This window comes from Rhinatrema bivittatum, chromosome 1, assembly GCF_901001135.1.
Source record: "Rhinatrema bivittatum chromosome 1, aRhiBiv1.1, whole genome shotgun sequence".
NCBI classification, from domain to species: domain Eukaryota; kingdom Metazoa; phylum Chordata; class Amphibia; order Gymnophiona; family Rhinatrematidae; genus Rhinatrema; species Rhinatrema bivittatum.
The window spans coordinates 216,620,385-216,634,658 of NC_042615.1; the positions used below are offsets into that span (position 1 = coordinate 216,620,385).

Genomic DNA, 14,274 nt, shown 5'->3' on the forward strand with positions numbered 1-14,274 from the left:
CGAGGCTTTTGTGCACCTGTCTACTCTTTGTGTACCCACCAATTTCTCTCATTGCTAGGGTTGTCTAGAAGGTCATTCAGGACAAGGTGAGATTGATTCATGGTCACATCATAAATAGAATCAATATGTTGTCCATAGCTCTGCTTAAAGTTGCGTTAGGGAACTCTCGCTCTCATCATACAGGAAAGCAGCAGACTCTACCATCTGAGCTTGCAACCACTGGCTCTCACAGCCTGGACATTGAACACACAGTCGTTTCCTCCTTACTCCTTCCTAAGGAGTTGGAGGACATACTGATTTCAGTTAGAAATCTTTCGACCAGAAGATCCTACAGCTTCTTAGGGTATAGCTGACTGGTCCCCATACTTTCTCCTGGGGTCTAAGTAACTTGTTTAATATCTGTTCTTCCTCTTCCTCTTACTCCATTCTTTTCAATGCCATCGGGCTCCTTCTATAATGATGTGTGAAAGCAACACACAGCACAGCAACACCAACAACCAGCTACTAACCAGACACCAATATCCTGCTTCCTTCACTTCTGGCCAAAGTGGGGAACAGACTGGCTTAGGTGAAAGAATTCATGCAAGTGTCTTTGCAGCATGTCAGCAGCAGACTCCGATCTCCCTTCACTTGTTGGTATCAAAATTCATGAGGGCTTTTTGGCATACCAAGGTGAATAAATCTTGAATTTATTTGGACTTCAGTGTGGTCCTTACTCAATCGAAACCTCTTTTCAAATCTCTCATGTCAGTGGTCTTGAAATTTCTCACCTTGCTGCCTTCACTTTGGTATGAAGAGTAAGTGAATTATAGTCTCTTGAGTTTGTATTCAGTGTACCTGCAATTCTTTCATAGCAGTGTGTGATCCTAGGTATTCACCCTAAGTTCCCTAAGTGGTATCACATGCCACATCAATTAAATTATTGTGCTGCTTAATTTCTTTCCAAGACTGCATGCACACAGAGGAGAATGGGGCTCTTTACTCTGTGCATTGCAAGGAGCCCTAGCATATCACTTGAGAAGGACTCAGCCGAGTTGTCCAGCTTCTCAGTTGTTCATATCCTATGATCTCAATAGATTGGGAGATGTAGTTGCCAAAAATTGGCTAATGCAGGGCTAGGCAACCTTTTTGACGTGGCCTGCCAAGATTTAAATCATGGACAGGTATCTCTGGTCCTCGAATGCCATCAGCCGGTCTGCATCCTGATCTGCCAGATTCCTTTCACACAACTCATGAATATTAATTTTGACAATTTTCATTTAAAATATTCAAGTTATGTAAAGATATGATTGAAGCTGATATGTTTTTCCCCAAGTAAAACAATTATAAAAAGAAAAAAAGGCTCTATCCTTCCTGTTAGGAAAACAGAACAGGCCAGGCTGCTATAGATCCCTATAGAGAAACTACACACTAGCTAACAGAATACCTCACCTCAGTCACACATGCAGAATATCACCAACTACAGAATAGTTACCTTAAAGTATAAATAGAAACATGCAGACAAAAACTGAACTAGAAACTGCAACAAGCCAAACTCTGTATGCAGTGCAACAGTGGAAAAACAAAAATAGTACCATGCTGCATAAAACATCAAACAAAATTAAGAAATATAAAACAGTCATAATAGTAAAACAGAATAAATATTTCAAAACAGCTGATGAATAGGATAACATCCAATAATTTAAAACTCATACACAAATAACATTTTAAAACAGTAGACACATCAAATAATACCCATTAATTAAATGTAAATCTAATTTATGCATATTCATTGTGGTTATCGAGAAAATCAGATTGGCTGAGTGTCCCAAGGCCTGGATTGAGAACCATTGCCTTAAACCAGAGGTCCACAATCCAATCCTCAGGACACACCTAGCCAGTCAGATTTTCAGGATATCCACAGTGAACATGCATGATGTAGATTTGCATACAATGGAAGTAGTGTGAGCAAATCTATCTCGTGTATTTATTGTGGATATTTTGAAAACTTGATAGGCTCGGTGTGAGAACTCCTGCTCTGTACAGTTATAATGTTTGATCTGTAGACTGTATTGACAAGCATTAGCCTATTTATTAGCCAAGCATGTGTGCTGTTTATTTTTAATTGTTGGGGGTTTTTTTTACAGTTAGTCTTTCCTTGCGAGAAATAGCTGATCTTTTAGGGAAACCAACTTTACAGAGATTGAAAAATGAGTTTGGAGGCTTGCAAACCCTCCTTAGGAACAACTACCAGGTATTTGAAGGTAAGGAATTTAGTATGAGTTATAGCTTCCATTTGGAATGAATGTTATAACCTACCAAGCAGATAAAGCATTTTGTTTACTTCGGCATGTAAATTTCAAGGTCCCCAACACATTTCCCTTTCCTTTGTGCCTCTTTTAGGACAGTGTCTTTTTTTTTTTTTTTTTTACAGTTCCCCGGGGGTGCTTCCTTACAATTTTTGCTCTTAAAGGCAAATCCCAATGTAATTACATAATTGGTTAGAAACTAGCTGAATGCTATGACAACAGAGGTCAGTTATAAATGAAAGGCACTGCAAAGAAAAAGTGGAGTGCTATAAGGCTCAGTACTGGGGCTGGTTCTTTTTAATATTTTCATAAGTGATATTACAGAGGGATTAATAGGAAAAGTCTGTTTTATGACAGTTGAAACAGATCTGCAGCAGAATGGGCAAACAAAATTAGTAAGGATCTAAAAAAGCTTGAGGAGTGATCAAGGGCTTGACCAGTTAAGTTTCAGTGCAAACAAGTACAGAGTCAAGCATTTGGGGTGCAGAAATCCAAGGGAGGAGTACATAAGGGAGGTGAGATGCTGATGTGCCTCAAGCAGGATCAAAATCTCAGAGTGATCAAAGGTAAGCATCTTAAGGTTTTGAAATAGTATGACATTAGTTATTTTCCCTGTCATGTATTTTTTATGCTTGCTATCATGTTCACTCAAATATTTTTTAATATACACATTTCACAATAAATCACATACTTTTTGCAATTGTCTACACACTAAGTTGTTTTTGAGTATACACACATAGGAAACACGCAGATATATATATTTTTTTATTTCATTAATTTATTTCGGCCATTGTTTACTAATTGTTTAAGATCTAGTGTTCTTGTTGACATTTTGTGCACAACACCAGTAGGAACTGACTCAGTTGAATACTACGCGAATCTATGTAGTCACGCCCCTTTCCTTTGTTGATTGACACATTTTTTTGGCACGCTCTCTCCCCTCCCCTTAAAAGCAGTACACCAGCGCCGGCGTTTAAATGTCTTTTTGAAGAGATCGCAGCGATTTCCATTAACGAGATCGTCTATACCTTACCCGCTGAAAGTATTGGTATACACGGAGCCAGTTTTTAAATATTGTAAGTAACATCGCTAAAATGCAATAATACACCAGAGCATGTTTTCTTTATCCGATCTGTTTATTCATGTACAGTAATTACCCTGATGTCACCAGTTTTTTGGTTCTTTTCAAGCCATTCTTTCACCTTCTATTTTTTTTCGTTTATTCTAGTGGGCACTCAATTCATGTCACATGTCACCGGTTTTGCACAGCATTATTATTATTTATTATATTATTATTTTATTTTTTTGTGTTCACTTTATCATGCCCCCTGCTCACTTCACATTATATGTCATAACCACATTAGTTATTTTTTCTTTCATGTATTTTTTATGTTTGCTATCATGTTCACCCAAATATCTTTTAGCGTTCAATATACATATTTTTTTAGCATTCATAATTCATGCATATATTTTTTGTACATCTATGTAATACCATTTATTTACGTTCTTTCACCCCCCCCCCCCCCCCCCCCCCACTTTGTTCGGCGCGTTTTTCTAATACAGCACGCCGTTGTCGGCGTTTTAATGCTATTTGAAGAGATCGCAGCGATTTGCACTACTGTCATTTCGAATATTTTACCTGCAGAAACTGTTGCTATACACCGAGTCAGGATCTAAATGCTGTAAGTAACAATGCTTAAATCAAGTATACACGATTGACTGTTTTTAATTTGATCATACACTCACTGGCATTATTTTAAAAAAAAATTTTTTTTACTCATTCTTCTATTGTCGTTTACTTGAAAGCGCATTTTATCAATTCAACATTTTGCACAGTATTTCCTTTTTCTATACATATGCAATAATCACTCCCTATGCAGTTAGACATGCTACTTCATTCATCTTTATTCATTTTACTATTCATTCATCTTTATTCATTTTACCATTCTGCAAATATCATCTGAATACTTTTCTGTTTTCTCCACATTAATTTCATAGGCACCCTTTATAGGTTTTACTTACAACTCCTTGATATAGATTTAACATATACATATGTAAATTGGAAGCACTTAATCAAATTTAAAGTAAAAAATAATTCTGAATTACCACAAATTTGAGGTATTTTGATAATTCATCATGATCATTTATCAATTTTTGAATATCATTTTGTTTTTTCTACATTAATTTCATAGGCACCATTTTTTGATTTTACTTACAACTCCCTGATAAAGACTTAAAATATACATATGTAAATTGGAAGCATTTAATTATTATTTATTATTATTTTATATTTTTTCAAAAAACAAATCCTGTTCAGTAATGGTATAATAATCACAAATTTTCTATACACTTTCTCTTTCCCCACTAGTTCTTTTTTATATCACTTTGAGAGCAATTGATTCAGAATCCCATTGGGTATTCACATTAGCTATATATTTTTAAAGGCAATATCCATTTTTAGGTATCTGTCATCGTTTAGCATTTATTGCTGGTTTTAGCTATTTATTGTTATTTTTACTGTATATTTCTATGTTTATGATATTTTATACAATTCATGTTCATACTACATACATCCATGCTACCATTTTATATGTTCATTTTATATGTCCATTTTGAATGTCTGGTTATTATATGTTTTTATTAGTTTTGAATAATTTATTTTTATATTATTTAATGTCTATTATTGTATGTTTTTAGCCCCTGATGCAGCCCTATTGAAAGAGGGCGAAACTCAGCTGGAGTCGGGCCTATTGCATAATTTGATTCTACACAATAAATTTTAATTTTGGACATCAGGCTGCTTATTGCGTATTTCTGCTTCCACGGCTTTATTAAGCAGCCTTCCTTGCTGTTTTGTCAGTCCCTCACTTATGACAGTTGAAACAGATCTGCAGCAGAATGGGCAAACAAAATTAGTAAGGATCTAAAAAAGCTTGAGGCGTGATCAAGGGCTTGACCAGTTAAGTTTCAGTGCAAACAAGTGCAGAGTCATGCATTTGGGGTGCAGAAATCCAAGGGAGGAGTACATAAGGGAGGTGAGATGCTGATGTGCCCTCAAGCAGGATCAAAATCTCAGAGTGATCAAAGGTAAGCATCTTAAGGTTTTGAAATAGTATGACAGAGTGGTGGCCAGAAAAAGGGAAGTGATAATAGCTCTGTAGAGGTTGTTAGTGAGACCTCATCTGCAGCATTGTGTCCAATTCTGGAGGCCACATCTCTATAATGATATAGACAGAATAGAGGTTGTCCGTTTTTTCCCCATATTCCTTGCATTTCAGTTCCTTTAATATTATATTTTACATAAAATGCTCTTATTCCCCTTTGTGCCTTCCCCAGAGCTTCCCAAACCTATCCTGGTAACCCCAAAGCCAATCTGGTTTTCCTGATACCCCCAGTGAATATGCATGAGATAAATATGCATACATTGTAGACTTGATATGTGCAGATTTATGTCATGCATATTCATTGTGATATCTAGAAAACTAGGCTGGTTATGGGGTCGCCAGAACAGGTTTGAGAAGCCCTGGCCTACCTCCCCCCCCACCCCTTGGTATAGTATAGTCCAACAGGACTAATTTTATCCATATCTCTGTCTTCAACAATATCTAAATCTACTGCCATGAGGGCTTGCAAGTCTGGGATTTTGTTACCTAAACTATGAGCATTTGTCATGAAACATAATAAATATAATATTTATTGCTGAGTGGGCTTTGTATTTAAGACTTATCTTTTGAATGTTTGTAAATTGTTGAATTTCAGCAGTAAGACATTATTAGCCAAAACAGATTGCTATAGAATAAAAGATTATATTTTTGTATTAATATGTAATAATAGAAGTAAGGTGTGTATTATATTTTATGGGAAGCCTTTATATTTCTGCAGACTGATTGTTATAGATTTATATATTTTATTTTTATTTTTTTTTTACCCTTTCAGTTCTGAATGCAAGAGTTCATATACGCGATTGGAGAGAAGAAAAAGTAACAAATCGACACAGGGCAGAAGTCAGAAGAAGGCTTTCTTCTGAAGCTTTCAAGACACGTCTCTGTTGGTTTTTTTTGAATCATCCCAATGGCTGTCCTCGGACTCCTGAATCCTGCCCATATGCACATGGGACTGAAGAGTTACGAGTCTTGCAAAGGAAAAAAGCAAACACAGTAATAAGGGAGGTTATGTGAAATGTACTACAATGCTTTATGAATATCACTGGGGACTGAGGTGAGAGAGGCTGAGAATCCAGAAAGTTTAAATGAGCTTTCTAAAGTGTATATGAGCAAGATCAGGTGTTCATACATTGTGATTCCTAGGAAATCTTGTCAGAGCCATCCTGAGATGAAGCCTTATTAGGGATACAGAGCAAATAATTTTGTGAAGAGAAAGCAGAGCAGAATGATGGTGATTTGTAAAGTATAGTAAACTTTTAAAATTGTACTTATAGCAGTTCAAGCTATGAAAACATTTTATTTTGCATTTCATTATGTAATTATTTTAGGGTAAGCTTCTGAGTTATACTTTAAAAGTAGATCCCAAATATGTGGGAGCCAGTGTTTTATTGTTCTACCACCTGGAAAACATGTTTGTCTCCAAGGACAAGCAGGATGGTTGTCCTCACACATGGGTGACATCATTGGATGGAGCCTGGCATGGAAAACTTTTGTCAAAGTTTCTAGGAACTTTGGCAGAGACACTGGGCATGCCCAGGATGCTGCTAACCACGCAGCCACGTGGGGTCCCTCTTCAGTCTTTTTCCATGAAGCTAAAGTCTCACGGCTGTGGAGCTCACATGTTTTTTTTGTTTTTTTTAATATATAACTCGCTTCCTGCATGGTGTAGGGTCCCTCTGCATTTTGAATTTTTTTTCTTCTTCACTTTCGGTAAGTTTTTTTTGTCAGATTTGCCGTCGATTCCAGACAGGGTCGTCCCCTGGTAGCCACCGGCCATTGATCATGCACCACGTGCTTCTCGGGATGGCGTTGTCCAGCTTTCGCCAGTGCCCCCAAACTATGTCCATCACAGACCCCCACAAGGTCTTTGTTTTTTGCCTGGGGGCATCACACGACATCTGTGGTTGCGATCTTTTTGCCCAGATGACCCCTAAGGGCCATCGGGCATAACTAGACAAAATGGAAAAGCCATTTGGGTCAAAAAAATCAGATCTGTTGTCAACAGGGACTTCTACCCCTCAAGGGAAAGGAGTCTCGACATTGACCCCCCTCGGTCTCCCCTCCCTTACCATCCCTCGATCCTGAGGTGGGAGCGGTGGACTGAGCAAGATCCTCGTCCTCTCGGTCAGGTTCCTCGATGTCGTCAGCGGTCACGGGTAAGGACCAAGGTGAGCACTGATGGAAACACAGACACTACTCTGCCTCGTTGAAGTCTGATCATGGAAAGGCATCGACTGCCTCGGTGCCTCCCCATAAGTGGTCTCGTCTAGAGGAGGGGATTCCTTCTGGTCTTTCCAAGGATATTCGATCACCACCAATGTCTGTGGAAGGTTCAGTTCCAACCCCTGCCATCGGGATTGATCCGATTCCATTGCCGCCTCCACCTCCTGCTTTTCTATACTCTGCAGCTTTTGAGGAGGAATTAGAGAGGCGAATGTGGTTGGTGGTCAGCCGGGCCCTGCAGGGCATCGACCCTCTGGTTTCCACCATGACCGACACCACTGCCTGAGCCGACTCCATTGGTGCTTGCTCCTCTGCTAGAGCAGCTGGACCTACTGCTCGGTGTCTTGCCGACACAGCCAAGCCCCTTCATGGCCAAGGGGAGCATCGCTGCTGCCACCACCAGTTCCCATTCCGGTGAGCAATTCCTCAGACAAGAAAAGTCCTTCGGGGTCGACGGCGCATCCATTGTGCACGACGCTCGACAACCTCTAGCTCTTCCAGAGCCTCCAGGATCGACGCCCTGGGTGCCATCGATGCCACCAGCGCTCCCAAATCTAGGAATCTGTCGGCACCCTCAGTGCCTATGTCTGTTCCTCCAATGCCTTCGCGGACCGCTGGCTCAAGGCCCAGGTGGGTGCTCCATGCCCCGCATCTCCACAGCAAAGGGGAAGCCCCCTATGACCCCTAGGAGGGTGAGGCTTCCTTTTCTTCCACCAAGGAATCAGAGGACTTGTCGTCAGAACCCTCTCCACCAGAGGAGGGGCGAAAATCTCCTCCAGAGGATCTTTCTTTCACTGGTTTTGTTAAAGCTATGGTGGAGTCGGTGCCATTCCAGCTCTTGACAGAACAGGAATCTTGCCACAAGATGCTGGAAATCCTGCAGTTTCTGGATGCTCTTAAGGAGAGGTGGTGGCTGTGCATGACATCTTTAAGGAACTGGTCTCCTGACTTTCATGAACCGGAAGACGAATGCAGCCTTATCTGGTCCAACCCACCATGGGGTTTGAGTGCCGTCAGCTTCCTCATCAGTCAGTGATGGTAAAATCGGCCTTTAAGAAGGCAAAGAGGCTTTGTACTCATGCCTCTGCCCCCCCGGGCCACAAGCATAGAGCTCTGGATGCTCTTGGTCGTTGAGTGTTCCAGGGCTCAGTGTTAACAGCCAGGATTGCTTGTTATCAGCTCTATATGGAGCAGTACTCCAGGAAACTCTGGAAACAAGTCCAGGAGATGGGAGAACATCTTTCACGGCAATTCCAGGAGGAATTCCAGAAGGTGGTTCAGCAAGGCCTGGACTGTGATAAACACAAGTTATGAGAATTACCGCAGTAGGCATTGGGGCTTGCCATATGGCTTGGCTGCGCGCCTCTGATCTGCACCCCGTGGTCCAGGACCGTCTGGCAGATCTGCCTTCTACGGGTAAAACATTTTTTGGGGACAAGATTAGAGGCGGTGGTGCAACTGAAGGACTATCATGAAACCCTTCAACAGTTGTCAGCCAATACTTCAGACACCCAGCCTTCCAGCAAAATACCTCTTAGACAGTACCTGAGGCGAGATTTTTACCAGTCACGAAAGTACTACCTGCTGGCCTCTAGAGCAAGACCTCAGCGGCCCCCCGGCAAGACTGAGAGCAAGACATCCTTGTATGCCCCATCTGACTCCGGCCCCACCACAAACCTCCATTGTGGGATTTTGACTGGTGGCCAGGGAGCATGAGTCAGTCTCCCCTGCCGCGATGGACATCAATTACATCAGATCTCTGGGTCCTGTCCATCGTACGGCAGGGATACAAATTGCATTTCCGACGGGTTCCACCCCGCTCTCCTCCTTGTCCACGGTGGAAAGACGTAGGCAACCTACAGGTGCTTCGAGTAAAGCTCGCCGCCCTCTTAATGGTTCGAGCAGTCGAAACAGTCCCACCAAACCAGCAGGGGGACGGGTTCTACTCCAGGTATTTCCTGATTCCCAAGAAAACTGGTGGCCTTTGCCCCATTCTGGATCTGAAGGTGTTGAACCTGTTTCTGGTCAGAGAGAAGTTCAAAATGGTCTCATTGGGCACTTTGATTCCCCTCCTTAAGGCGGGGAACTGGCTTTGCTCCCTCGATCTCAGATGCATATGCCCATATCCCCTTTTCTCCAGCGGATCGGAGGTATCTGTTATTCCTGGTAGAGGGGGAACACTACAAGTACTGCGTACTGCCCTTCGGCCTAGTATCTGCACCCCGGGCTTTCACCAAATGTCTGGCAAGAGTGGGAGCCTATCTTCAGAGGTAAAGGGTTCATGTCTTGCCTTACCTTGACAATTGGTTTATCAAGAGCAATTCCAGGCAGGGGGTGCCGCATTCCCTGCAGGTCACAATACGCATCTTGGAAAATCTGGGATTTCTTATTAACTATCCGAAATCCCAACTCCAGCCAGGCTAAATACTGTCCAGAAGAAGGCCTATCTGCCTCGAGATAGGGCAGAGACTCTGACTGCCCTTGTTCAGTAGTCTCCAGTTGCTCCCATGTCTCAGCACATCAGTTCCTATGACTTCTGGGTCATATGGCAGTGGTGCACATTATGCCATTTGCTTGGCTTTATATTTATTATTTATTTATTAAAGGCTTTTCTATACCGAATTTCTTGATACAAATCAAATCAACTCTGTTTACATCAAACAATAAGGAACTATAACCAACCAAACAGTAAAAACAATTTGAAGGAGAGTAAAGTTACATTATAACAAGGATGTGTAACTTGGAGGAGGAAATAAGAGGGGGACGAGAGATTAAGATTATATTAAGATTAAGATTATATGCTCAGGGCTCAGTGGACATTATGCTCCCAGTGTTGTCAAGCCACCCAGGATCTTCGGGCTCGTGTCTTGATCACAACTCCCCTTCAGCAAACCCTTGTGTGGTGGGCAGACCCATCCATTCTGGAACAGGGGATGCTCTTCTGGATCCCGCAGCCCCAGATGGTCCTCACTACAGATGCTTCTCACATTGGGTTGTGGAGCCCATGTTGCAGACCTCCACACTCAGGGTCTTTGGTCCGTGCAAGAATCCCAGTCCCAGATAAACGTCCTAGAATTCCGAGCGATTTAGTACACCCTAAAGACATTCAGAGAGCACCTGCACAACAAAGTGGTCCTAGTTCAGACCGACAATCAAGTGGCGATGTGGTATCTGAACAAGCAGGGAGGAACAGGGTCATACATCAGGAAGCAAACCAGATCTGGTCTTGGGCCCTCGCGAACGGCATTCTCCTCTGGGTGGTGTACCTCCTCGGAATGGACAACGTCCTAGCGGACTTCTTGAGTCGGGCCTTCAGACCTCACGAGTGGTCCTTCATTCAAGAGGTAGTGGACTGCATCTTTCGCTTGTGGGGATCCCAGACTTGGACCCGTTCGCTTCCCCAGAAAACAAGAAAGTGGATAGATTCTGCTCGTTGGGTGAGCAGAAAATTGGTGTCTATGCCTTTTCACTTCATTGGGGCACTGGTCTGCTGAACACATACCCTCCCCTTCCACTAATCTAAAAGGCGCTCCAACAGGACTGAGGTACCATGATACTGGTCACTCCTTTTTGGCCTCGCCAGGTCTGGTTCCCGCTTCTATGAGAGCTGTCCTCGCTCCCTCCAATCCGGTTAGGGACTGCTCTGATCCTGATCTCTCAGGACCAGGGCAGGCTTCGGCTCCCAAACCTCCAAGCCCGGTCTCTCATGGCTTGGATGTTGACTGGGTGATGGTACAGGCTCTGGGCCTTTCAGAAGGCATATCTCGAATTCTCTTGGAGTCCAGAAAGCCCTCCATGAGAAAATCTTACAAACTCAAGTGGAAACTGTTTTCAGCTTGGTATGTGGGACACAGTCTGGATCCCTTCTCTTGTTCCCCTCCGAAGCTTTTGGACTACCTATTGCACCTCTCCAAGTCTGGTCTGCAGACCCACTTCTATGAGAGTTCACCTTAGTGCCATCGAAGCATATCATCAGGGGAGAAATGGTGCCTCCATTTCCACCCATCTGCTTGTGGGGCAGTTCATGCGGGGCTTGCTGCAACTTAAGCCCCCCACTCGGCCTCCACTGGTCTTCTGGGACCTCAATATATTCCTGCCCCAGCTCATGAAGGCTCCTTTTGAGCCCTTGCGATCTTGTGACCTGAAGTACCTATCCTGGAAGGTCATCTTGGTAGCAGTTACTTCAGCACACAGGGTCAGTGAACTACGAGCTCTGGTGTCATACTCACCTTATACCAAATTTTGTCATGCTAAGGTGGTCCTATGTACGCATCCGAAGTTTCTCCGTAAGGTAGTCTCTGAGTTCCATCTCAATCAGGCCATTGTCCTGCCTTCCTTTTTTCCAAGGCTGCACGCTCACCAAGGTGAGCAGGCATTGCGTATCCTAGATTGTAAAAAGGCTCTGGCTTTTTATCTGGAACGGACATCTCCTTACCGCCTGTCCACTCAACTTTTTGTCTCCTTCAACAAAAAACAGGTTGGGGGTCGCAGTTTCTAAGCAGACCTTATCCCATTGGGTAGCGAACTGTATTTCCTTCTGCTACACTGAAGCGGGCTTGCAGCTTGAAAGTCATGTCCAGGCTCATTCCGTTAGGGCCATGTCAGTTTCGGTGGCTCACTTGCATGCCATCCCCATTCATGAGATTTGCAGGGCAGCAACCTGGAGTTCCCTCCACATGTTCACCTCTCATAGCTTGGATAAGGATGGATGATGTGACAGTAGTTTTGGACAGTCAGTCCTTCGTAATCTGTTTTAGCCATGAAACCCCAATTCTTCCTACCGTGGGCCCGGTCTTTGGGTGCAGGCCTGCTTCCCTATTTTTTGCAGCTCTAGTTGTGCAGCACCTGTTCTATGCTGCTCATATTGGGAACGGCCTGGAGCTACATAATTACCCATGCGTGAGGACTACAATCCTGCTTGTCCTTGTAGAAAGAGTTGCTTACCTGTAACAGGTGTTCTCCAAGGACAGCAGGATGTTAGTCCTCATGAAACCCGCTCGCCACCCCAAGGAGTTAGGTTTCTTTCGGTTTGTTTTATTTTTCACAAACTCTGTTATAAGACTGAAGAGGGACTCCGCATGGACATGTGGTTAGTGGCATGCTGGGTAAGCCCAGTGAATCTGTCAAAGTTCCTAGAAACTTTGACAAATGTTTTCCTGATGTCCTTGGAGAACACCTGTTACAGGTAAGTAGCTCAGCTTTACAAGTGGGATTTGAAATTTTAATAAATGAAATCTGTCAAAACCAAAGAAAAGCTATTTAATTTCTGCTGTAATAAAACAAAGACTATAGTGTGTTCAGTGAGTTATGCATTTTTGTAGAGCACTCATCCTGCAGAATAGCTATTGCCTTTATCAGACACAGAGCTGAGTTGTAACACTGAATTCAAACACTCATGCTGTGAGTTCAGCATTTGTTTTCAGAATAAAGCAGTACTCTGAAGTTGTAGTGACATTACTTAAGGCATATGTTAAAGTGAAGAATTCTCATATTTATTAAAGAAGGCTGTATTATAACTTTCTTAAACGCTATGCTAGGTAAATTTCCATTGCCATTAAAAAAGAAAGAAAAACAGGAGTGAAAGAAAAACAAGATATGAATAAGCCTGCTAGAGCACAAACAAAGGATGGCAGCTTTTAAATTTCATGTTCCTGCCCTGCTGTTAGCAGCCAAGGAGCACGCTATACATTGACATTACTCCTAGAATGAACATCATATAAACATGAGCTTGGCAAGATTGCATCATGATACTGCAATCTCTGACCTCACATTTTTCCTTAATTTATCAGTCAGATTTATTTAAATAAGTTGCAAAGGCATGGCCAAAATTTTACCAGTAGACGCTAAGCAACAAATATTACCTCTTTAGACTGATAGTAGACTTTCTGGTAAAAAAAATTCTGATTTTATAACCATGCAATTTCTTTTTTCTCAGCCATAGCCTCCCACTTGTCAGTAATGAACAATTAGTGGAGGATAAGGGTATTTTTGTAGCCAGATGAGTATATTTGTCATATTTGAATGAAAATGCATATATTTAGAATCTTTTATTTTCCTGTATCACCTTTGTCAATCAATTTTGTTAAAATTTTGAAAAGGAGTTAGGTGTTTTTTTCATGAAAGGACTTTAACGGGTAAATGTAAAACAGTTATTTCTCCTAGGACAAGCAGGATGGTAGTCATCACAGATGGGTGACATCATCAGATGGAGCCCGGCACGGAAAACATTTGTCAAAGGTTTCTAGAACTTTGACTGGCACACTGAGCATGCCCAGCATGCCACCATCCACGCGTCTACACAGGGTCCCTCTTCAGTCTTTTTTCCAGAAAATAATTGCCTTGCGGTGATGGAGCTGTGCTGTATAATAATTTTTCAAAGTTTTTTTCCTAGTTATTCTCGACTTTATCTGCACGAGGTCCCTCTTCTCTGATCGGTGCCCCGTCTAGCAGCGCGGTAGGTGTTTGTTTTAACTCTTCGTTGCGGTCGATTTCCGGCATGTTGTTCCTTGATGGCCGCTGGCCATCAACCTCTTGCCGGCTGTTTTTTTGGTGTCCAGTTTTCAACGGTGCCCCCAGTGCCCACTAGACCATGTCTAATA

The 14,274-nt window shown here is 42.4% G+C and overlaps 1 protein-coding gene across 5 annotated transcripts in view; it reads left to right on the top strand.

The window, feature by feature from the left end:
- TRMT44 (tRNA methyltransferase 44 homolog) overlaps nucleotides 1-12,971 on the top strand; it is a 105,081-nt gene extending 92,110 nt beyond the window's left edge. For 3 of the 5 annotated variants that reach the window (XM_029591782.1, XM_029591810.1, XM_029591818.1), the window contains exons 10-11: nucleotides 2,127-2,243; nucleotides 6,225-12,971. In XM_029591782.1, the coding sequence (XP_029447642.1) occupies nucleotides 2,127-2,243; nucleotides 6,225-6,466 (359 nt within the window). In that variant the 3' untranslated portion in view covers nucleotides 6,467-12,971. Of the gene's footprint in view, nucleotides 1-2,126; nucleotides 2,244-3,241; nucleotides 3,742-6,224 lie in introns of those variants that run through there. The other 2 variants (XM_029591790.1, XM_029591800.1) reach the window with 2 other exon arrangements.
- Nucleotides 12,972-14,274: the final 1,303 nt, after the last annotated feature.